This window comes from Ipomoea triloba, chromosome 3, assembly GCF_003576645.1.
Source record: "Ipomoea triloba cultivar NCNSP0323 chromosome 3, ASM357664v1".
NCBI lineage: Eukaryota > Viridiplantae > Streptophyta > Magnoliopsida > Solanales > Convolvulaceae > Ipomoea > Ipomoea triloba.
In genome coordinates, this window is record NC_044918.1 from 2,338,729 (window position 1) to 2,365,799 (window position 27,071).

The window sequence follows — 27,071 nt, forward strand, 5'->3', positions numbered from 1 at the left end:
AATATATATAGAAAGAGGCAAAGAGCAGATACACACTTCTTGATTTTAATAAGAAAGAGAGAGAACTAGAAAAGTCCTTTATTTTTATTTTATTTATTTATATCCTTTTATGCCATGATATTATCATATTACATAAATGCAAATATGCAATACATGATTAAATTATAAATACTTGGAGAATACAAGAGACTGAGAGACAAAACAAAAAAAGATAATGTTAAAATACAAGGACTTAATATTATTTCACGACAGTGCATCTTTTGATGTAATGGGTAGTCACTGTTCTTAAAATAGAAAATTGATAAGGCCACAAATCCCACAATATTCGTAGCTTCGTCATAAAGTGCGAACAAAAAAAAGTAAAACAATTTTTTTTTCCGGATTTATCATGTTTCCATTTTTTTTTTGAATTTAAAAATAATTATAGAATATATTTGCGACAAAATGTCTATATGCAATTATTATATAACTTTAGATAAAGATGAACATGTATATAATTTTTTTTAGTACTATTAACTCTGTTATAATATAGTATATCTGTATATGTAATAATTACTTTTTCAACTTATTAGAGAAGATTTGAACTCATAACTTTTCATTTGGGAGGGACACTTCGTGATATTAGACCACAAGGTCATTGGCTAATTGTATGTAATCTAATTCAAAAGGTATCTACTCGAACACATCTTGTTAAATTGAGCATACAAAATATGTCCAAAAAGTTTAGAAATAATTGTAAAACACATCTCCGTAATTCAAGTATGAAATTAAACACCATCCATATATATTTATATGGAAAAATTTTCAGCAGAGATTTGGTGTATTTACGCGTACAATGGCCAAATTTGTCTACGTGCAAACAACCCTCTACCTAAATATATATTGAAGCCAGAAGTTTTTATAAAATATAAAGTCAATTTGATGTATGTTAAGTAAAATGTCGTTATCTAGATAACTGGCAATATTTACAAAATGCATTTGTGCCACTAATTTCCATATTGATTATTTCATTATTTCAACTTTAACAGCGGCGGACCGCTAATTTCATTCCTAATTTGTCCTCCCTGTGCGTTGGCATTTTCAAGTCTTAGAATGATCGGTGAACTTTCATTTTCGCTCTTGAAAATTAATATACGTATTTGAGATAGTTTAAACTCACGTATACTAATCTAATTGAGTTTCAGTCGATACAGTTTAAGATAACTACATACACATAAAATCTATGATTTTTATCGCACACAATCACTAATCCTCTTCTTGCTTGGAGATTTAAGTCTGCCCTGATAGATACCTTCGAGTTGGGTACTCAGTCAGGAGCACACTCCGGTACCAGGAACCCGCGGCTCGACCACGCTGACCAGGAGACAAGCAGGGCCTGGCAGCCTGATGGCCCACCCGGTATTGGCAGTCTGGCTGTGATGCCCGGCCGAGTGCTGCACTCAATTGCGGTTAAATAAAAATCTTCGGAGATCTTATCCAGATTTGGCACAGAAGTTTTCTTTTTCAATATTAGGAAAGAAATGTGGTAGTTTTGACAGCTCTTCTAAGTTTAATTTTGTTAACTTCTTTTTCTTCATTCCAAGGCCTATTTATCTTGTATAAATACTCCTGGGGTCAAATTGTAAGGGTTATGATTTTAATACAAGTGCAATTACTTTGCCCTTTATTTTATCAATTCACACTACATTTTTCCTTAGTGTTTTACAATTGTGTTGGATCGCCGTCTAGCTTCCTCGTGGCCGTAAAACCAACATGCCCCATATCCAAAGCCAATGTTTGATCCCTTGACGTTTGTTTACTGATGGATGAGTCCATTCTACTAAACCACATCCCTTAGGCTAACCTAAATAATTCCCACACGGGCTTAGCTCAGTGGTTCAATAGATAATATTTGAGAGAAGAAATCAGGGTTCGAAACTCGACAGTCACAGTGTGGGATTTGTTGATTTACTGAATTACCATGATTTTCCACGTCACACATGCTTTGTTGAGTTGGGAATTCTTGGGAGAAGAAGGTTAACCCGAATAATGCTAAGGTATATATTACTAATATTGGTATTAATGTTTAAAGAAATATAACCTTTACAAGGAGTGAATGCAAAGGAAATAAGGAATTGATCGAAGATGGAAACACTTTATTGGTAGCATTATTTTATCGTGGCATCCATCGGGATTAAGAATAGATGTAATATGACCGTTTGGTAGGTACATTATTGGACAGAACCAAATATTATTTAATTATATCAATAATATTAAATCATACAACGTATAATGGAAAAAACCAGCTAAGATTATTATTATTGTTTCCTTAGAAAATTTCTCAAAAAGTATTTGCACTTTGATGGCCAGCCTGTCACGCTTTGATGACCATTACATGCAGCATTTACTCATAACAACATTAACAAAATAAAAATATAATTAATTTATAATTTAATTATTTAGAATAAAAATCCCATCATTATATATAGTCTAAAATTCAAAATATAATTTAGTATAAATTATATCTCGGCTTCTTCAAATAATATATTTTAAATTTTGTTATCTCATCAATTATACCCCCCAAAAAAGTGAATAGTGTTTCTAAAGTTTTGTATCAAAGTGGTTTGAGGAGATGGCATTAGCATTTTATTATGTAAAGACTACTTGGAAGCATTTTATTGGTTCATTATGCAATTAAAAAATAAAAAAGAAAAGAAAAAGAAAAAGACAATATATACAATGATGATTGGGCAATGACATCCCTCATGTGTTTTTGTCTAATCACATGTAGAGAATATTAAACAGCCATGTTCTTAAAGTACATAATGAGGCTGAAGTAGCTGGCAAGAGTTGTCAGCCACCGAAGATAATTTGATGAGGAATCATATCATCTCTAATAATTTTACAATAATTGTCCATTTCTTGAGCAGGCATTATACAATTCTCTTAATGATTGGAGTAAATTACTATTAATCTAAATATAAGAGTTGGAATCATTGCATTTCTTGTAGGACTCTTTCAATCTTTCTTTTAAAAAAAATTAAAAATTGAACGATGACTAGATAAATCATAGTTTAGTTATATTTATAAATCGCTCTTACCAGTGTCATTCTAACAATATCATAATTTAATGTTGAGTCTCTCCCAAATAGAACCATGGGTTATAATTGCAATATAATAATAAGATCGTTAAAAGTTAATGCATTTTTCTCCTATATTCTTTAAAGGGTTACCCCAACATGAAATCTGATGAATATAATATTTAATTAAATTGGTCGCATTTTATAAGGTGTTGCTGATATCATATAATACGTAAAAAGTTGTCACATCGCAAAAATAAAAAATAAAAATATTGATGTGGTGAAATTGAAACACATATACTGATATACATGCAATCTTAATCCAAAAAGTATAGTACAAGTAAGTAGGGAAATTATCACATTATAGATAATGATTCACGTTGCAAGATAATCATTGACATACATGTTTGTTTTTAATTTGCTGGATGTATACTTTTAGTATATTATCTAAAAATAATAATATATTAAAAGTAAATCTTGAATATAATAAAAATAAATATTTATTAGTGATCTACATCTATATTCAAATAAATATGTATTAGTGATCTAGTTTGTGATGTGCAAAATATAATTTGGGTAGTAGGTGGTATGGGCTGGGCAAGGTAGCAAGTCCAAGACAGGACAGATAACCTTAAAGGGCCCGAAAACCTGGAACAATGTCAAGGGATTTTCTGGAATAAGCATAATCTCTTGCGTGGATAAATATAAAGGCCATACGTGTACGTGAATGAGTTTGCTGTTTTGGAAGTCTGACGTTATTGTTTTGACACTTGAATTGCCACGGATTAGGATTTATGATGGGAAGCTTGTTACTTCCTTCATTTTAGGTTGTTTATAATTGTTGTAACTTTTTAAAAATATTAAATCTCATTTTCAAAAAAAATATATTAATCTCAGTTTAAAATTGTTTATTTGAAGTTATTTAAGAGGTTTTAGAAAGTAGTCGAAATCAAACCAGCAAATTAAATCTGATCTATAATTTCAAATTTCATTTTGGTTTTGGAATTCTGAGTTTTGTTTAAACAGAATAAATAAATAAATAAGTTAATGCTTGTTTTGTACCCTTTATACATATCACTTTACAAATAGGTTGAGGCACCTTCCTCAAAACAGTAAAAAATAATTTTTAAACTTTATCTTTCTAGCTTAATGACACTTCTACGTACTATAGCAAGAATGCATCTAATATTGACTTGTTCGTAGAAATTTTTGGCTATGGATTCTCATCACATCGGTATGAAAGGAGTTTGTGGCTAGAAATAGTATATCGCAACAAAAGTTTATAGTAAAACGGTAAACGCAAGGTATCGTACACTCTTATTATACAAAAGGGACCAATATATAAATATATGTATTGAATTTTTTAAACTAATACACCAATTATATAATTATATTAGTTTTTAAACTGTAAACATATAATTATATAATCATATTAGTTTTCAAACTGTAAACTTATATATTAGTTTTATATTAATTTTTATTTAAATTTAGCGGGCCTCGCTAAGGCCCTTGGGTTTAAGGCAAGGCAGGCTGGGCTGACCTCCTTTAGGTCTGTATTTTGGCGGACTTTTTAGTCCGCTCCGCCATATGGCGGGCCCCGGCCCGCTGGTCCATTTTGACAGTTTTACTGCATATATGCATAGAAAGTTAAGTGAGTTTAAAAAAAAAAATTAAATGAGTTAAAGTGAAAAAGTAGAAGTGGGGTTAGTAAAGAAGGCCCATGTGAAGATCCTATCCAAAGTGATTAAACAATAGTTATACCATATACTCGGATCCAACCCGTAAAGAAAATGAAATCAAAGTAATATTTATTTGATTAAATATTAATTAATAACATAAAGTTTTCAAAAAAAAAAATCACATTAACAAAGATGGATTGCAGGATAATAATAACGTATTTTAAAATATTTTTATTTATTTATTTATTTTATTGTTTGTATTGCGGCGATCTTGATAATTATAAATGTGTAATTATCAGTGTTGTAAAAATTACGCCTAGGCACCGATTAATCGAGGAAGTCCGAAATTGGCCTCCTCCGCGGCCGGGCGCCTAACCGTGCCTCTCCGTTGTGGTTAGTCATCATGCATTTGATGAATTTTTTCAAAATTGAAATGCATAGGCTGAATTTCACGATCAGAACTCGCAGTACTTGAGGCATCATCCTCTTCGCTTTCAGAATCAGTACTGCGAGATTGTATAGGCCTTTCAGTATATCTGTAAATAATAATAACAATAAGTACAGTACAGTACTCGTACTAATAATAATAATAATAATAACTACATATACTACTGCTACTATAATAACTACACTACAGTACAGTACTCTTACTAATAATAATAATAATAATAATAATAATAACTACATATACTTGAATTACTACTACAGTACAATACTCGTACTACTACTAATAATTATAATAATAATAATACAACTAATTTTTATTATTATTGTAATAATAATTATTATTAAAACTACTACTACTACTACTAATAATAATAATAATAATAAACACTAATTTTTATTATTATTAGTAATAATTGATGCTCTAACTATGAGAGGGAGAGAAGAAGGTATTAAGAGTACATTCTTCATCTTTTACTTTCTTTTTTTCTTTGTTAAAGAAGGAAGACTTATTACCTTCTTCTCAAAAATCCAAATTAATAAAAGATAATGAATTTAGTACTTTACACGTTTTTGTCCTATCATTGTCAAATCAACACAACAACAACCCCAATATTTCCGAAGTTCGTCCTAATTAGCCGGCTGCATCTGTGTTTCATGTGAGTAGGTGAATAAACTAAAGTATAAAATATTATTTTGTGGAAGTCTCACGTGGCTGCTAAAATGTTGCTATAGAAGCACGAGATAGTCAAACAATAGAGTTTCAAGCTAACTTCGCTTCATTGTAATTATTTTTTGGGAAACAAAGATCGAATTGAAGAATATCTTCTTCATCTAAAAATGGAAAACAGCCAAATCCACAAGAAACTCAGAGTTGTTTGCCTCCACGGCTTCCGAACCAGCGCCGAAATCCTCAAGAAATTGGTTCTCCGGTGGCCGGAATCCGTCCTGGACCGCCTAGATCTCCACTTTCTCGACGCACCTTTCCCCGCTCAGGGCAAGTCAATCGTCGAAGGCATCTTTGACCCTCCCTACTTCGAATGGTTCCAAGCTGATAAGGTATCTTTTTATTTACCATTGATTATGTTTGTTGTAAACATTTACTCGGATTAAAGAAGAAGAAGAAACAACTCTGATCTGCTGCAGGAATTTAAAGAATATTACAAATTTGAAGAGTGCCTGGAATACATTGAGGATTATATGGTCAAAAATGGGCCCTTTGATGGAGTTCTTGGTTTTTCCCAGGTGGGAATTAATTACAATAAACAATCTCTTCTTTTCTTTTTTGGAGGATGGATTTACTGTGTACATTTATATTTATAGGGAGCAGTTTTAGCAGCAGCAATGCCAGGGATGCAGGGGGAAGGTGAAGCATTGAGCAAAGCAGCAAAAATAAAGTTTGTGATAATAATATCTGGGGCTAAATTTGGAGGCCCCAAATTTGGTGTTCCAAAACTAGCTGCCAATGCATTCTCACATCCACTTGATTGCCCTTCCTTGCACTTCTTGGGTACCAAGTAGTAATTAATTTCATGGTCAATTAAGTTTGTGGACAGTCCTTGAATTAATTGTCTGATTAGTTGTGTACATTTTGTGTTTGTGTTGTTGTTTGAATAGGTGAGACAGATTTCCAGAAAGAAGAAGGGAAAATTCTGACCGAGTGCTTTGTGGATCCACATCTTATTCATCACCCCAAAGGACACACAGTACCAAGATTAGGTTAGTCCTTAATTCCTTTATATATATATATACTCCGGTTTTGTGCGGACAATGTTTCTCATGCGATCGTGCAGTTACTCACTATTAAATACGTATAAATGCATCACAAAGTGTTTGAAAATGCACCATTAGGTGTCCATTGTGGTGCATTTTTGAACATTGTGTGGTGCATTTTTGCATACCTAATGGTGAATCCACACCCAACTGTACGAAAAGCACTGTTCGCATTTGAACCAGTATCAATATATATATATATGCGCAATCAATTATGGAGTATTAGTTTAAAGATACCATTAAATTTAGTATCAGCTTCATACCCGTTATCAACTTGGAATGCATCATTTAATTCTTGCAAATCATGAAACAAGATTACATTAAACCTCAAACTACAAAAGATTGCATCCAATTAGTTCTACACTTTATTGTAAAAGCAAAAACTAATGACCAATTTACCATCTAATATTAGGAGTTTAATTTGATCTAGCTTGTTAACATGGTTTTGTTTATTATGTTTGGTATTTCCTGAGCCAGACGATGAAAGTGTCGGAACAATGCTTGGGTTCATCGACAAAATTCAGAAAATGGCAGTGCAGGAGGAAGGAAATTAGGTTCAGCCTTAATGACTATGGTAATGATCTAAAGCACCATGCAATGTCCAATTAGGTTAAATAAACTGTGTTTAACTTGTAATCCTAATAATTTGTATTTTAAAACAATAGTAATAAACTGATCCTCATTTATACTTGCTTTTAAACTTATATTATGATGACATATTGTAAGTAGGCTAATGACACTCTTTAATTTGATTAACTTTAATGGTCGATCAATCATGTGATGTGTTAAACAATTATGAAGATTTGTAATAATGGAATGTTTGTAGGTCAATATCAACCAATTTTGTTTTACTATAACCCTACATAAATTATCTTCCGACATACTAGGTTTCAAATAGAATCTCCACAAAACTTGAATTGAACCGGAGATGCTCAATCTATGCTTGTATTTTATGATAATTTCAATTAATTAATAAGAAAATACTCAATAACAAAAGTAACATTCACTAATATAAATATATTATACTTATATGATTATATTATATTTTATGCATCAATCAATATAATCTTATAAAGTACAAATATATTATTTGTAGCTCGATTCAATACTGGTAAAACCTTGATTTAAATTCAAACATTATACAGATCCAATAGATACCTACAAAGAATGACAATATTTCTTATCAATTAATTTTAATATTAAAAAAAAAAAAACAAATTGTCAACCCAAAGAATAATCTTTGTAGGTATTGATTGGTGGGACTAGAGTAGTCTCCGCCAATCGTTATATCGTGGACCATGGTCCACGGTGCACTGTGGACCCTGGTTTGAAACGACGTCGTTTCTATGTTGGTGGACGCGGACGCGAATGACTTCATGGAATTCATCGTCTAGAATACACAGAATAATTTGAGTGAATACACAGAATATTGACACAACTACACAGAAATCATCCTCCTAACATTCGAATACATAAAATACGTCACAACCTATGTTTAAGTACTTCTAACATGAATACACAGAAGCGTAATCTATAATACACAGAATGCCTTCAAAGGATACACAGAATATGAAAACACAAAATACACAAACACATCACCCCTGTATTTAAGTACCACTAACATGAATACACATAATCCTTGTCTAGAATACACAGAATGACTTGAGGGAATACACAGAATATTGATACAACTACACAGAAATCATCCTCATAACATTCAAATACATAAAACACGTCACAACCTATGTTTAAGTACCCCTAACATGAATACACAGAATCGTAGTCTACAATACACAGAATGTCTTCAAAGAATACACAGAATATTAACACAAATACACAGACCTGCCGAAACGGGAAACGTGATTTTCAAAAAAAAAAAATTATTAATTAAAATGACTAAAACGACGTCTTTTTGGTACGGGATGCATAATGCATTGTGCACATTGGTTTACGATATAAATTGCTTAATCTCCACCGGTTTGCAGCGTGGAAGTGAAAAGCCGTTTTATACAAGCGGCCCAATTTGGTCCATCCAGTCAGAATATTTTTGCGAGCTCGATATTCACGTCTCTCAAGTCAATGCCAAGGGCTAAAATTTTTAAAATTCCTTACTCACCCCCACCCTACCACCCAACCCCCAAAATTCCTTTCTTACACATTAGGTATACATATTTTAATAAAGGGTAACACTTATGTGAGACCATTTCACGAGTCTTAATCCGCAGCAGTGAACCACTCACCTGCTGACTCCTGTCGCCCATCATCACCGCCTCCACAAGTCACCTCCTCAACGGTCAGTCGCAACTCACAAAGCAGTTCCACTTCAATTAGTTTTTTGAGAAAAGAAATTATATCAAATAACTATTAGCTAACAACTAATTTACAAAACACGTTTCTACAATCAGCTAATGTTACCAACTAATCATACCTCCTAACCCAATCAGCTAACAGCTATCGACTAACAACTAAAAGTTTAAATGTTATATAGATTCAAAAATTGTGTTATACTGTTGAATATAGAGTTATGAAATTGTGATAGAGTTCTGTAATTGTGAACATAGAGTTCTAAAATTGTGAACATCGACCCGAGTAGACCTGGGTCGATAGCATAACAACCGAGATTACACAACAGCACGTCAGCACTATGAATGCGGGCCCATATTCTCTAGCACTCCAATTATATACAATAATGATTCTATTATACAAGTCCAGTATCGAGCAGTCCTGGAACTGAAATTAAACCACAAAGTTAGAGGTTTGGGCCTATGAAAAGCCCATTAAATTTATACCCCGATGCCACGAGCTTTATTACACTGCTAGTGGTTAATTATTGAGAAAATGTCACTTTTAATTGTGGCACCACTATATTTAATTGTTCACTTTTAATTTAATTATATTTAGCCTAACAATTATATTAGTATTATTACATTTAGTTATGTCACAATTTTAATTCAATTGACTTTAAGTTACGAGATAATTCAGTAATTTTGAAAATTTTTAGTTCCTTTTTTTTAATGTTACAAAATAATTCACAAATGATATAATAAATAATACTCCGTAACTTGAAAAGTCTTCTTCTTTTTTTTAACGAAAAACCTGCATTCCCTCTATGGTTTACGGAGTATTATTTATAATGCCATTTATTTACATTTTTAAAATAAAATTCAATATCAAAATTGTGAAAGTATTAAATTACCGTAAAAATTAAGCTTTTTAGATTAAAAAAAATTACAGGACTATATATGGCAATGTCAACAAAGTAAGGAACTATTATAGTCAAATTAAAAGATGATAACAAAATATAGTAGTGTCACAATAATTGTGTGACTAAAAGTTACTTTTTTTCATAATTAATTAATTATTTATTTATTATTTTTTAGCAATGTTATATTGATCTCCTAATTTTACTCCCTAGTTTTATATTTAATTAATAAGTAGATTCATTGCCTACAATTTAATGAAGAGATTAGGTATTGTGCCCGATGGTAGATTCTCTAGGTTACACTAAAAAATCAGTAGATTCATTTTTTTTTTAACATGAGGTGATGTTAGGCAGTTCATAAATAACCAATAAATATAAAAAGTTTCATAAAAACTTAGCTTCTATAAAATAGATCTCAAATATGTAATGTTTTTTTTAACAAAAATGTAATACTTTTCTATTGATCATTAAATATTACTCCATACATTTTCATTGAAAAATATTACTTATTCTTTGAAAAGTATTAGTGAAAACATATTACTCCATCTGTATCATTTTGCATGTCTCGTTTACTATTCATAGGTCAAATCAATTCTTTTTTCGTTGTTTATTTTTTTTATTAATTTTTAATTATTTTTAAATTTAAATTTGTGTGTTTTATAGTACTTTTAATGTAGTTTCTAAATATATAAATTTTATATACTAATACTAAACTTAATGTTATAAAAAATTGAATTCAAAATAACTTCAGTCAATCAAGTCTCGTTAATCAAATCATACACACAAAATAGGATATAGGGAGTATTTGTTAACTAATAGAAAATGATCACATATTTGACATCATATCATGTGAGACAATCTCATATAAAAGTGTTTTATTGCACTCCAAAATGTCGATATTATGAAGTAAATTTATGGGGAAAATTAAATAACTATTTTTTGTTTTGCAGGGCCAACTCACTTAGCCAAGATCTGGATGACATACTCATGGAGTTTGCAAGAGCCTCAAATCAAGTCATAAGTTATATCAAATCTTTTGTCTTTGACGAATTGAGAGGTTTTATGGAGTGATTATTTATTTATTTATCTTCTTTTTATGATGTATTAAACAGTAATATTGGATTATTACAAGGAAATGCACATAGACAATGATTTTATCATTGTCTTGTATGAGATCAAACTAGGGTGTATTTGGTTCGCATATTAAAATCAAAATTGGAATAAGAATCAAATACTTTGTAATTATATGGTATGCATTTTGATGAAAGTATTTTACATTTTGGTAGTAGGGTGGAATTGAAATGATTACAAGATGTTTGGTTATGTATAACACTATAATGGGAATATAAGTTTTAAAAATGCAAAAACAAAAAATCAAAATAATTGATTCTAATATAATGTCATCCAAAGCATCAATATGAAAAAAAAAATTAAAATTTAAAAGCAGTAATCCAAACTTAAAAAAATCATATTATTAATAAGATGGAATAATACCTTTTTAAATTAAGGAATGTGGTTTTTAATTGAAGGGATAATTAAATTTTATAGTTGTGTTTTAAAAAGTTATCAACCAAACACTAACTATAATTTTGATTTTCATTCCTAGTGTGTAAACTCATAAACCAAACACACCCATGCTATTATTGAAGGTGTTGTTAAAGACCCACTCAAAGACAACAATTTATAACCTTTTTTTTTGGTATGTTAAAGAAAATGATTTTTAATTTAACCATTGTCTTTTAATCAAGAATATAAATTGTTGTTGATGATGGTGTTGTACTTGTTACGGATTTTCGTTCATAAAAAAACAAGGGTTATAACTATTATCTTTTCGTTAAAGACAATAGTTTTCACCGTTGTCTTTTACGTTGTTGTTAATGAAAGTGTTGTTAAATACCTTGACTCAAAAATAATAATTTTCATTAAAGATAATATTTTTCACCATTGTCTTTTAAATTGTTGTTGATGAAGGTATTGTTAAAGACTTTCGCTCGAAGACAATAGTTTATAATTATTGTCTTTTCGTTAAAGACAATGATTTTTCAAAGGTGTCTTTTAAACTGCTATTGAAGTGTTGTTTGTTTATAAAAATATCAAATTTAATTAGCTTAAAGTCAACACACTAAAGGCAACAGATGGATCAAAACCATTGTCTGATCTTTGAAAAAGATACACTATCAAAGACAATTATTCTATCGTCAAAGTGTTGTCTTTTTACAAAATATTAAATTTTGCTTAAATAGAATACGCCGAAGACAATAAATGTATCAAAAATGTTGTCTTTGAAAAAATACACACTCAAAGCCAACGATTTTTCTAAAAATTACTATCTTTTACATAAAATACAACTGTTTTAGCTAAAACCATTATAGTGTTGTCGACTCACATTTTTCTTGTAGTGATCTAGTTGTTGCTTTGTTTAAAAGCACAACAATATAATCTTTTAATGTATACCACCAAATAATTTGAATTATTATATACCCTGGCCCACTATAACATATAATTGTAATAGCTCACTCCCAAAAAAAAAAAAAAATCGTTACCACAAATCCACAATCAGATACGGTTGTTATGCCATGGACGCGGGTTCACCTTGCAAGGTGGACCCAAGTCCATGTTTATAATTTCATAACTTTATGTTCACAATTTTTTAGTTCTATATTTACAATTACAGAACTCTATGTTTACAATTACAGAACTCTATATTCACAATTTTAGAACTCTATATTCACAATTTCATAACTCTATATTCACAATTTTATAACTCTATATTTAATATTATAGCACAATTTTTGAATCTATATAACAAAATTGTGAATATAGAGTTCAAAAATTGTGAATATTGAGTAATGTAATTTTGTATATTGAGATCTAAAATTGTGAATATAGAGTTCTAAAATTGTGAACATAGAGTTCTAAAATTATTAATATAAAATTTTAAATTTGTGAACATGTATAAGGTGGACCCGGGTCCATAGCATAATTTGCCCACCAAATATGAACCTTGGCCTAATAAAATTTAACCTCATAACACATTTGGGCTATTTTAAAAAAATATAAAAAAAAATATTAAAGCCCCAACACCAAAACCTGGCAAATTATTATGTGGACCATAATAAAAAATACATTTTTAATATATTAAAAGTACATTATTTGTGTACAGAATGTACATTATACATTAATATTCAAATAATGTACTTTTCATGAATACAATGTACATTTTTAATATACTAAAAATATATTACTCCGTATTTATATACTGAATGTACATAGTATGGTCCACACAATAATGATTGCCAAAACCTTTACAAAGGACTTGAGGTTCATGGATAATTATTATTACCAAAGAAATTCAAGACCTTTATTTAAGAATCAATAAATTATCTCTTTTAGCAATGAATTTGTACTTTTGTATATGTGCATGTGTACTCAAAACATGTTGATACTATTATTTGTATTTATATATATGTACTAAAAACATGTCGATACAATTATTTGTACTTATATATATGCGTACTCAAAACATGTCTATTTATAACATAACAATATATATAAAAGACTCCGTATATTATAGTGGAGGCATTGGGAGATAGCAGTGATGAAAACAAAGAAAAGTGGACATGCAGAAGGAAGCAGTACTAGAAGGAGGCGAACATATATACGTGACAAAAACGAAATGACATAAAAAAGAGCTAAGCTTAGGGTTGCATATTTTTGGTGTGTGGAGTGTGAGAGAGAAAAGGAAATAGAAATCAGAAATGGGCCAATGGTGCACTCGTCCAGTCACCATCACTGCTTCTCACACCCCTTTTGGGAGGGAAAATGTATCATATATCACAATTGAATTCAATTGGGATGTTTTGTTTGGAAATTGGAATTTAAACCCAAATTTTGTAGGGCTCCTCTTAAAGCATGTCCAATGGTAGTTTTGTTTGGAATTTAAACCCAAATTTTGTAGGGTTCCACTTAAAGCATTTCCATTGGTAGATTTGTCAAGTGTTTTTGTTGGGTTTTGGCTTTGGGAAGAAAGATGCACTTATTATATCGTAAGTAAAGAGACGGTTGCCGTCACATATTAATGAAGCTCCGTAAATGAAATTACAGTTCATCTCAAATAATACTGCTTCACATTTGTTTCTATATTATCAAATGAAACTGTAGTTATATCAAAATGAAACTGTAGTTGTGTTGAAACGAAACTGCAGTGTATATAAAATGAAATTGAATAACAGTTAGTTTCACATATTTGAGTGTATAATGTCGAATGAAACTGTAGGTATATCGAAAAGAAACTGTAGTTGTGTTGAAAGGAAACTGCAGTGTATATAAAATGAAACTGAATATGTTATACACACAGAGTTAACGGCGTGGAACCGATGTCATTTCTGCCGTTTCTTTTCATTAATCAAAACAACGTCGTTATGATGCATGGACTATCATGCATTGTAGACCGCGGTCCATAGTAAAATTTGCAAGAAAGATGAGAGAGGAGAGAAACGAGATTGTTTGCTAATTTGGATTTTTTGTTAAAATTGAAAAAAAAAAATCTTTGCTTTTATAGATAACATTTTCTCACCACTTATCAGTCATCACTATACCCAAAGCAAAAAAGAAGAATAATTTCTAAGGGCATCCTCAATAGTGAGGTTTTTGAATCTGTTTTGGTATGTCAACTAGGAAAGAGAAGAAGAAGAAAGAAAAAAAAAGAAAAGCAAAAGCGAAAAACAAAAAACTAATTTGACCAAAAAAAACACAAGCAACACCATTTAATGCACCAACAGATGCGTGCAGTACACGTGCCCGGCTGGGTGCTTCATGTGCCGCAAATGCACCTCTTCAACTGCCATTGAAATTTCTCTATTCTGCAAGCCATAAAAAAACCAAGGTCTTGTAAGAGCATCTATATCAATGGATATTTGGGGGTTCTTGGTACAGTAAAAGTTTAGTTGGATGAGAGAGAAGAGAGGTGAGAGGAGAAAAAATAACTCCGCCAAAAGAATGGTTTTTGGTACAATAATTGTCATCCACAAATTCCAAGAAAATCGCGCCATAGCCTCGTCAGGCACACCAAGTGCGCCCAGTGGGTGCATCAGTCACGCCTGACAACACTGTTTTTAAAATTATTTTTCTTTTTAAAATATGATTTGTTTGTTTTTTTTCATCTCTTCCCATTTTTTTTTCTAATCACACTTACAAAAACTACTAAAAAAATCCTACTACTAAGAGCATCCTTATCAATGAAATTTTTTCACAGTAATTGAGGAGTTTTTGTAAGTGTGATTATGAAAGAGAAAGTGAGATGGGAATGAAAAAAAAAACAAATCAAATTTAGAAAACAAAAAAATTAAAAAAAAAAAAAAGTCTGTCAGCCGCGCCCAGCGGGCGCCTGCGCTGTGCGTGATACGCGCACAACACAGCTATTTCTTTGATTTCCGGAACACCTTTCATTGTTCCAATATCTGCTATTAACTGAAGCTTCACTCCTCTCTTTCTCCTACACTCTCTTTCTTCCAACTAGGCAAAGCACTGTACCATGAACCACCCATTCTCCACTGATGTGCCCTAAGGATGCTCTAATGAGTAATGAGACTTTGGCCTTCTCTTTCTTCCATACGGCAAAAGAACATGCAAAAAAAAAAAAAAAAAAAAAAAAAAAAAAAAAAAAACACACACACATATTATGGATGCGTACAACTCCATAATTTCTTATATAATTGATATGCGATGGTATCATACCATCTTTATCTTTGTCATGTGATGCATGAAAACCACCTAAAATATGTGTTTTTCTATTTCAAAAGTTTTTTTTGTTTTTCAAAACTGTTGAGATGAACATGTTTAGAAACGTTTCCGTATTATTTCATTAAAAAAAATTATTTGTAACAAATTTTCAGCCAAATTTCATAATTAACCAAAAAATGGGGAACATTTGGCTCTATTAATACAAATTATGGGTTAAACTATGGAAAGTTGAAACTTAAATTGAAGTTCATATTTTGCACCAAAGATATATATCACAGATTGCGTTCTTCAATTCTTTTTAGTCTTTGATTACACGTACTACTAGTGGATGTGAAGTCTCTGTTTAAAGTTTGTTTTTAATCACTGGCTGAGATTTGATTCATGTTATGAACATTGAGAATTTGAGTTTGTGTTAAACTTTTTATATGCATAAATATATAGTTTGATGCCCAAGTTTTGAAACTTGTAAATTGATCAAATTTACTTTTTTTTTTTTAAAAAAAAAGTTTTTTTTTTATGGGGCCATGAGCAGAGTAACGCAGACAAAATTACAAGAAGATGGAGACGGGATGAGTGAAAGGCGGGGTGAATCGCAATTCGCAGTCTGATTCATTTATATTATGCTCTGTGTGAATAATACAGAAGGCTTACGTGGTACATACATTTAATACATACACACGACACGATCAACAAGTCTAGTCATACTTTGTCTTTTGCTATACTTTTCATGTCGTTTGACGACTCAACTCAATCTCCTCACCTTCAATTATATTACATTCTCTGTTTAAGTTTGCTTAGCATTCTCCTTCATCTTTTATACATTATCCATTTGCTTTATTTTTTAAGGAGTTAAAACAAATTATAAGTGTAATCTAATAACATGTCTACACATATGTTGTTGAAAAAATCCCACATCAAAATGTTAGATAAAAATAAATGATTTTTTTTTGGACCAAGAGGAAAGTATACCCTAACTACGCAAGTCGGTTCTTCTGCCTTGCATCCTCTTTGGTATGAAAACTCCAGTCAACTTGCATGGGCAGTTCAATTGGTTACAGTGATGAAGTTTGAGAATAATGACCACAGTAACCTCTCAACAATCTCTCAAAGTGAGGAGCTACTTGTAGCAGTAAGTAATTGTCACTTACTGTTTAGCCTCTATGTTCAACTATCATGATTTATATTCTTCCAGATATTCTACCGGACTGGGAATTGAGATTCAACCTTTTTGGGAACAACAATGAAAACTCCAGTCACATTTTCATGTTTTATCAGATCAAAGAGTTGGGAATTCGACCTTTTTGGAAACAATAATATCTCTTGAACCCCATTGGGGAAGAAAATCATCTTATCTCTTAGTTAAGTTGAAGCGAGCAATCTGCAGGAGCAAGGAATATAATAAATTATTTAATATTTATTAGTATTAATCATAGTACCAAAAGTGTCCTGATGAAATTTATTAGAATCAATCAAACAAAATGAGTAAGAGGTTAGGGTATTGTGACGTAGATTAGTAGGGACAACCTTATCATTATACTCCTTTCTAAATAGGATAACCAGCTAAAAAGTTGGTTTAGTAATCACAATGTTTAAACTTCAATTCTAGATGATAATTATATATTTATGGGAAAAGGGTCAAATACACCCTCGAACTTTTGCTAAGAAGTCAATTAGGCCCTTGAACTTTTGAAAGTTGCAATTAGATCCACAAACTTGTTATTTTGAAGCAATTAAACCCACTGACCTGTTGGTAACCTTTTATTGCAGGTCAATTAGGTTTCTGGCAACCCTCCAGCGAACTTCCGGCCAAAATTAGTCACCGGCGACCGTAAGATCGCCGTCGGCGCGTTCTGCCAGGGAAGAAGACCTCTGGTCGACGGAGATTACGACCAATTTGGCTGGACTTCTCCACCGCAAGTTTGGCCGGAAGTATGCAGGAGGGTCGCCGGTGGCTAATTTTGGCCGGAAGTTCGCCGGAAACCTAATTGACCTGCAATCAAAGGTCACCAACAGGTTAGTGGGTTTTAATTGCTTCAAAATAACAAGTTTGTGGATCTAATTGCAACTTTTAAAAGTTCAAGGGTCTAATTGACTTCTTAGCAAAAGTTCGAGGGTGTATTTGACCATTTTCCCTATATTTATTAACTTTCTTAGTTTGATCCGGTCAATTATGATAATCTAAGCCCTTCACCTAACGTGTCAAGAAAGCAACTCTCAACCACTTTTTCGCACTCAATGGACATATGTTAGACATGCTTGTCGCAATTTATTACTCCATACATCTCATTTTATATGTCAGTTTTGATTAACGAGATTTAACTCAAGTGGTTTGTAATTCAACTTTTGATAATATTAGTATAGGAAAAACCATTAAATAAATTATCGAACTATTAATGTTTGTACAATTGGGTCATTTAATAAAAAGAGCGAGCAATTAAACCATTTAACTCCGAGCTCCAACGTAACAACAGAGTCGGCCCTCCAAAATCGCTCCTCTAACAACAGTGGACAGTGGGAGGACAGGTCTGCAAATTATGGGACTAGACGAGTATAAAACCTCTTTCCAATTCAATGTAAGTTATTTTTTAAGGTTTTGTATCTTAAAATGTTTGAATTTTTAATGTTTAATTCAATGTTGATATTCTAAGAAGAGATATTGCAAAGAAGAAGAAGTACATTATTGCTGCAGTAACAGTTTAGCATCAAAAACATTGAATGCGAAAAAGGAGAAGTATCTAAGAGAGTTCTCGCACAGTTAGAAATTAAAGCTCGTAGTGTAACTGAAGATTGTATGCTCTTAGTGTAATTGTAGTCATTAGCGCATTGGAGGTTGAATATATCTACTGGCAAAATTAAAATTAACAGTGTGCTTGGTTTTTTTTGAATAAGTAATTTTGCTTCAAAATAAATATGAAGTAGGAGTAAACAGATCAGAACCTTTAAAAAGTGTGTGCATTTATGATTTATACTAAGTTATCCTAACATAAGATGCCACTTCATTCATTTTACTGCGTACCCTAAGGAGCGTTTGGTTCACGGAATCTTGGATTACCCCAGGTAATAGGATTACCTCTAGGAAGATAACGTGAGATTTTAGGAATGTAAAATTATTGTGGAATATAATATTACTTTGTTTGGTTAAGGGTTATATTTTAGGTTATATAGGACAATTTACTATAATGTTCTTATATAATATATATATATATATATATATATATATATATATATATATATATATATATATATATATATATATTTATTTATTTATTTATTTGTGTGCCTTTATTGTGTGTAATTTTATTTATTTATATGTATGAATGTATTGATGCTTAATAATAAAAAAAATAAATATATAAATATACACACATGTATATTTGATTATATAAACATATATTTATTTTATATATGTTATTGTGTTAGTATTATTATTAGTATTATTATTATTGTTATTATTATTATTATATATAAGGATTAGTTAACAAGGGCAAAGTTGGAATAATCCAAGATAATCTTAGATTACCTAAAAAAACAGGGGTAATCACATTACCTTGAAACATTACCGTCACATCAGCTTTGAGGTAATATAACATTACCAGGTAATCTCATAACTTCAAACAAATAAGGTAATATAACATTACCAGACTCAAATTACCTGGGTAATCTCAGATGACCCGAACCAAACGGCCCCTAAAAGTAACATGCTAAAGAAGTTATTTACACAAATTTATAGAATTAAATGGTTTAATTACACTTTTTTTTGTTCAATAACTCAATTATATTACAGAAACACTAATAGTTCGACGATCTATTTGACGCTTTTTCCTATTAATATACCAGCATAACTCGAGTAACACTCGTGTGAGATTGCTTCACGCGACTCAATCCGTGAGACAGGTCATATCTTTGATTAATGGGTCAAATTCTTGACATCGTTAATCAAATATCCGACTTGTCTCACAAATTAAGACCCGTGAGACGATCTTACACAAATTTTTTCCGTATAACTTTAGTCTGTAAAACTTATTTCTTATATTACTCTAATATATAATGTCTAGATACATTATTACAATTGAATAATATAATAAAAGATATTGTGTATGTATATGCATGGTAATAATAATAAGAAAAGATAACAGAAATTATAACGGTATGAATATTTTTGTTCAAAAAATTATATAGTACAACTTTTATAACATAATGTATCAAAAATTAACATAAAAAGGACATAGATCAGATATATAACTTAGATTTAAAATTATTATATTTTTAGTTTTAGATATTGTGATAACTGATGAATAGTATTGTGTGGACAATTATTTCAAGATTGAGGGAGTATAAGAAAACTTTACGCGCGCGCGTCATGGTACGGTCTAGCAAAAGTATGGTTTGTCTTCAGGAGTTCAGGTATTCAGGCTTCAGGGTAGCTTTTGCTATTTAAAATAATAAATAAATAAAATCAATTTGTGCAACGGGAGTCACTAGACCTTCTGTATGTTTATACAAACATTTAATTTTAAGAGCATCCTTAATAATAGTAGTTTTTAAAAAAAATTTACAAGTATAATTAAAAAAGAGAATATGAGAGGGAATAGGAAAATGAAAAAGAAGAAGAAGAAGAAGAGAAAGAATAGTGTCAGATTAATGTGCCCAACGAGCACGTGGAATGCACGCTCTTGGCTGGGCGCATTACAACCGATATTGTGGCTATCAAACAATATGCACGAACAACAATTCTTTTAATTACAACCGCTACTTGTTAAAGAGACAGCTGTGACTATCAGACGATAGTTGTGACTATCATAACGTTATTTTTTACATTTGGCACTAATGTGTAATTACAAATCACCAGTAGTCAAATCTCTGTGATCTAACCGACAACTGTTTGTGACAAAGTTCTATGGTTTTCGTGGTCAAAGATTGTGGCGATTTTGGTGCTGAAAGATGAAAGATGAACGGGGATTAGGTTTGAGATAAGTATATGTATTTGCACACACATCAACTATCGAATTAATTATGACTTTTTTTTTAATTTTATTTTGCAATGGGTTGAGAGGTTATTAGTTTGAAAAACAAAACATTTTTGGGCATAACAATTTAACGCTAATTGTTGGAAATCGAAAACTAGAGTTTTACTTCAATGAAGCATTATTCACGCAATTGTGAGAGGAAATAGCAACATATTTCTAAATTGATGCAACAGATGATGTTGTATTATTCAATACACAGGACAACGTTGTAGTAATAATGTTGATTGGTAATTGTAATGTTGAGAATATTTATCCATGGTCAGTTGAATATTACATTCATGACAACGTGTACGGTGAACTTAACTTGTTAAATGAATCATAAATATGAACACACTAATTTATCACTCTCTTTTATTTGCAAGCATATTATTATTCTATTTATTTCTTAAAGTTTTACATAATAAGTAATATTAATTTATAAATAATTTGACTATAAATTATTTGTTATTAATAAAGTAGTCATAAACTATTTTATTTTATTATATTACAACTAAAGAGTAATTACTAATCTTATATAAGTATAAAAAAATTATAGTCATCATGTAACTATTACTAATTTCATTACTTTTATGATTCCTAAAAATTAACATTTATTTTTCATTATTATTATACACTAATTACAAATTATTGTTAATTATATTTAACTATCCAAATTATTATGTAATGATTAGTACATACTAATTAACTAACTAATATGCATTATAAATGATTAAGGAATTAATGAGGTTAACAACAATTATATGTATATATTATCTTTTTTCCTTATATTACATTTTTTTCCTTATTGCTACAATATTATACACATATACATATAATACCATAATTTTCTATCTTTTAACTAATTTTTTCTAAAAAAGCTAACATGCACCCCTGGAGTGAATTTTTTGTTAATCAAACATGCATTCCATGAATTCTCTTTTCCTATCTATGCAAACTTTTCAAAAGTGTCATATTTTTGTATCCCATAAAAAAAAAAAAAAAACCAGCCAACCGTGTTAATGATTCAACCTTCCGTATGTTTATGTTTATACAAACATTTGATTTTAAGAGCGTCCCAATAATGATAATTTTTAAGAATTTTTTTTACAGGATTTAAAAACAGAAGATGAGAGATAATAGTAGAAGGGAAAAGAAAAAGGAAAAAATATCTATAAAAAAAAAAGAGAATAATGTCATATTAACCTGCCCAGCGGCACGTGGAATGCACGTGCTCGGCTGTGTGCATTGTGTGCGCATCACGTGTGAATGGGGGGGTTTCTCATTCAAGAAGACAAAAACTTTGGTCTTCCTATATGAACTTTGAATCATTCTCTCTCATCTCCCTCTCTCATCTATTAAGCCTTGCCTCCTAAAAAATCACATCAAAATTTTTTTATTGGTGATGGTCTAAGCAAATTTTTCTATGAGATTGTTTTACACATCTTTATCTTATAGGTGGGTTAGGTTTTTATAAATTTTATGGTGTTTGAAAAGCGACTTATCAGTTAATGTCTTGTTTGTTATACAAACTTTAGCTATTTGACATGCAACTAATATGAGTGTTCGATTAGTATTAAAATTTTCTCTTAAGTAACTATCTAATCCCTAAATATTACATTTAGTGCATTGAGCGCTTAAGTGAAAAAAATCCGTTCAAGTCTTTTAAATTGGTAAAAAAAAAAAATCAATTGAGCCTTTAATGTAACTTATTTTAACGAGTTACAACTAGTGTAACTGACGCTAGGCTGATACATGTGTTTGTAATGCTAACGTGGATTTCAATTTACAACAGCCACCTGTACTGTTGAAGTGACAACTGTGGCTACAGACGATATGCATTAACAATAATTGTTTTAATTACAACCGCTAATGCTAACATGGATTTCTATTTACAATCATCGCCTATACTGTTGAAGTGACAACTGTAGCTATCAAACGATATGTGCGAACAATAATTGTTTTAATTACAACCACTACTTGTTAACGAGACAACTGTTACTATCAGACGATAGCTGTGGCTATCAGACGACAGCTATGACTATCATATGATAGCTGTGGATTAGACGATATGCATGACCGCCTAAAACAAATTTCATAAATTTTTAAAAATTGTAAGGTCAACCATAATTGTCATCCAAAATTAGATCTCAACTAAATATTACAAAAACCAAATTGTAAATAATATTAATCAAACTTGTTAAATGAATTTGACAAACCAAATGAGTGATTTTTAAAAACTATATATAACGTTTTATTTTTATAAAACTTATATTATATTATTTCATCAACTATATAATAAATTGTTTCTTTTTACCCCCACCCTAAAAATAAATTGTTTCTTTTTGCCCCCATTTTCCCTTGGAGAACTAATAAGTGTACTATTGGGGAAAAAGTACTTGAAACTGTAACTAAAGTTTTTATTTTAGATCAATCAAAATATACCAAAACCAAATAGTGAAAAATAAACGGAAAAAATGACCAAATATGTCTCTAGATTGTCGAAATTGACTCTTTGTGCTTCAACAGGTTGAGAAAAGTATAGATGAACAGATACTACAATGTAATAGGGTCAGTGTATTCAAAAAAAAAAAAAAAGTCTCTAGGGTGAAGAAATAGTGTAATCTTACTCAAAACTGAAAAAAAAAAAAAAAGAAAAAAAGAAGCACAATTAAAATTCTTTAAACTAGTCAAAAAGTACAATCAGATTATATTTTTTTACAGATTTAGCATGTTATCATTCATTTGATAAATACATGATATTTTTATATGCACATAAAATAATAACAAAAGTGTTATTACACTTCATAATAGTTCACATTTTCTTTTTATCTACTTAAAAGGTCGGAATAAAATATTTTTCAATTAGATGCTGAATTTCCATTATTTTGAAACTTATTTGGCTTTTGAATTAAAATAAAAATACATAGAGAATTACGTTTTTCCGTAAAAGCAATGATGAGATTGTACACTGACGCAATTGACCGGGTGTAGGCAGTGAGTGAACCATTTTGGGCAAGAGGGAGAAACACTTGTTTCAGAACTTAGAAAGTATGTGAATACCTTTGCAACATCTGTCTCTGTCTCCTCACCAAAATATTATGTCCTTCACTCTTTCCACCTCACACTTTTACTATTCTCATTATGCCCCATTATACTCCATCAATTCCAATTTTAATTACCATAAAATTAATTACCAATTTACCAAACTAAATAAGATGTAATTGTTTTCAGAAAAAAAGAAGAAGATGTAATTAGGTCACACACACACATATTATAAAATGCAATTAAGGTATTGGAAATTAAATATAAAAAATCATGCAATTAGACAAAAGTAACGTACTCTTTTAGTAATCTGATCAGCTGACGTCTGGCATATGACATGACATTATTTTTTCATTTGGCACTAATGTGTAATTAAAAATCACCAGTTGTCAAATCTCTAAGATCTGGCTAACAGTCTTATCACCACCGACCACCGCTGTTTGTGACGATGTTCTTTGGTATTCGTGGCCAAAGATTGCAGCAATTTTGGTGTTGAAACACGAAAGATGCACGGGGATGAGGTTTGAGATAATTTTTTTTTTTAAAACAAAGCATATTTAATTAGATAGCCGATGTGTGTGTAAATGCATATACTTATCGCAAACATCATCCTCGTTCACCTTTCGTCTTTTGGCACCGAAATCGCGGAAATCTTTGACCACAAACAGTTTGGCACCGAAATCGCGGAAATCTTTGACCACAAAATTCTTTACTGTTTGTGGTCAAAGATTTCCGCGATTTCGGTGCCAAAAGACGAAAGATGAACGAGGATGATGTTTGCGATAAGTATATGCATTTACACACACATTAGCTATCTAATTAAATATGCTTTGTTTTTTTTAAAAAAAATTACTTATCTCAAACCTCATCCCCGCGCATCTTTAGTGTTTCAGCACCAAAATTGCCGCAATCTTTGACCATGAATACCAAAGAACTTCGTCACAAACAGCGGTGGTCGGTGGTGGTAAGACTGTTAGCTAGATCTTAGAGATTTGACAACTGGTGATTTATAATTACACATTAGTGCCAAATGAAAAAATAACGTATTGTCATATGCTAGGCGTCAACTAATCATATTACTAAAAGAGTACGTTATTTTCGTTTAATTGCATGATTTTTTTTATGTCCAATACCTTAATTGCATTTTTAAAAAGATTGTGTGGCCTAATTACATTTTCTTATTTGTTTGGTAATTACTTTTGTTTTAACTATGATTATGCCCAAAAATCTTATGCTTTTCAAACTAATAACCTCTCAACCCATTGCAAAATATATATATATTTTTTAAAACAAAGCATATTTAATTACGAAACGAAGCAAATTGGTTGCAAATTAGCATAAATGATCTTACTGTTCGTGACGAAATTCTAGCCAACAGTCTTACCGCCACCGCTGTTTGTGACGGAATTCTTTACCATTCGTGTTCAAAGATTGCCGCGATTTCGGTGCCGAAAGACGAAAGATGAACGAGGATGAGGTTTTCGATAAGTATGCATTTACACACACATCAGCTATCTAATTAAATACGCTTTGTTATTTAAAAAAAAAAATTTTTTGCATTGGGTTGAGACTTGAGAGGTTATTAGTTTGAAAAGGAAAACATTTTTGGCATTATCACAATTAAAGTAAACTTTGGGGTAGGAATAGTGTAATATAGGGGAAAATGTGGGAAAAGACTGGGATACCAGGTTGCCGGTGAAGCTAGGCAAAAGTTTGGATGGTTATATAATGAGCTTCAGATTATGGGAGATAATTAGACGAGGGATTACTATTATAGTTAATAAAAAAGCGAGCATGGAGTTTGAGGATCAACAGCACAGCGGTGGAAATGGGACGGGACCGGGTTACGACTCGCTCTCCAACTCGAATTCAGCTCACCCAAGAATGCCCGAAAACGACGACGGAACCGGAGATTTGCCGGTGACGGAGCCGCCGCTGCAGGTGAGGAAGCCGCGCTACCGCGAGTGCCAGAAGAATCACGCGGTGGGAATCGGCGGCCACGCCGTCGACGGCTGCGGCGAGTTCATGCCGGCCGGCGAGTTCGGCTCCCTCGACGCGCTCAAGTGCGCCGCGTGTAACTGCCACCGCAATTTCCACCGCAAGGAAATCAACACCGCCACCGCCGCCCTCGTCCCCGTCGGATACCACCACCACCACCGCGCTCCGGCGGGATACCTCCACCACTACCTCCACCACGCGCCGCCGCTGCAGAGGCCGCTGGCGCTCCCCTCCATCTCCGGCAGCGCGTACCGCGAGGAAATGGAAGAGCTGGACCTGGAAATGGACACCGCCACCCCAAACAGCGGCGGCGCGTCGAAGAAGCGGTTCAGAACCAAGTTCACGGAGGTGCAGAAGGCGAAAATGATGGAGCTTGCGGAGCGTTTAGGGTGGCGGATTCAGAAGGAGAGCGAGGAAGCGGTGGAGCAGTTCTGCAGCGAGTACGGAGTGAGAAGGCACGTGTTCAAGGTTTGGATGCATAACAACAAGCACACTGTCGCTAAAAAAACCCTAGAACCAAACAACAACAACAACAACCAACCAAACCAAGATCCTCCTCGTATATGATCCATATCTATCTATCTATCTATCTATCTATATCTACCTATCTTAGTATATGTATAATAATTTCATCATCATATATAATTAGTACTGCATTATATTTCAGTTTCCCTTAAGAGTACTAATTAAGTATCTAGCTAGACAGCCAGCCCAGATGTTTTATTTGTAGGTATATGATGAAAATCTTAAGTATCATTGCTAGCTAGTCTCTGGCCTTGCTGCTGGGATTTATGCTTTAAATGTCTCAAAATGATGAATTTAGGTGTTATTGTTTCGTATATCTAATCTACCTGTTTCCTTTACTATATATTATGATGTTTTTTTTAAATAATGTTTTGGTTGAATACGAGGTTCCTAAATAACTCTCTACTTCCCTTAGCATTTCTTCACCTCCATGCATAAAGAAAACTGCAGATTTCAGTCTGGTAAAGTTTTAGGTTTTGAAATCTTAACGTTGAAGGGTATTCTTGAATTTTGAAATGCTGGTGTAATATGTTGATAAATATAGTAAATGTTTGACCTGGTGTGAAGGAAGGGGAGATGGAGATGGAGATGGGGAGGTGGT

At 31.8% G+C, this 27,071-nt stretch overlaps 2 protein-coding genes across 2 annotated transcripts; both read left to right on the plus strand.

Annotated features, from left to right (window-relative positions):
• Positions 1-5,894: 5,894 nt before the first annotated feature.
• Positions 5,895-7,728, plus strand: LOC116012227 (esterase AGAP003155-like). Its single transcript, XM_031251726.1, has 5 exons — positions 5,895-6,241; positions 6,329-6,427; positions 6,506-6,692; positions 6,800-6,901; positions 7,433-7,728. Exons 1-5 carry the CDS (start codon positions 6,023-6,025, stop codon positions 7,507-7,509), a joined length of 684 nt encoding a protein of 227 aa, XP_031107586.1. The 5' UTR covers positions 5,895-6,022; the 3' UTR covers positions 7,510-7,728.
• A 17,994-nt stretch (positions 7,729-25,722) lies between these two features.
• LOC116014098 (zinc-finger homeodomain protein 1-like) lies at positions 25,723-26,813 on the plus strand. Its single transcript, XM_031254093.1, has one exon. The coding sequence runs from the start codon at positions 25,742-25,744 to the stop codon at positions 26,510-26,512; it is 771 nt and encodes a 256-aa protein (XP_031109953.1). The 5' UTR covers positions 25,723-25,741; the 3' UTR covers positions 26,513-26,813.
• Positions 26,814-27,071: the final 258 nt, after the last annotated feature.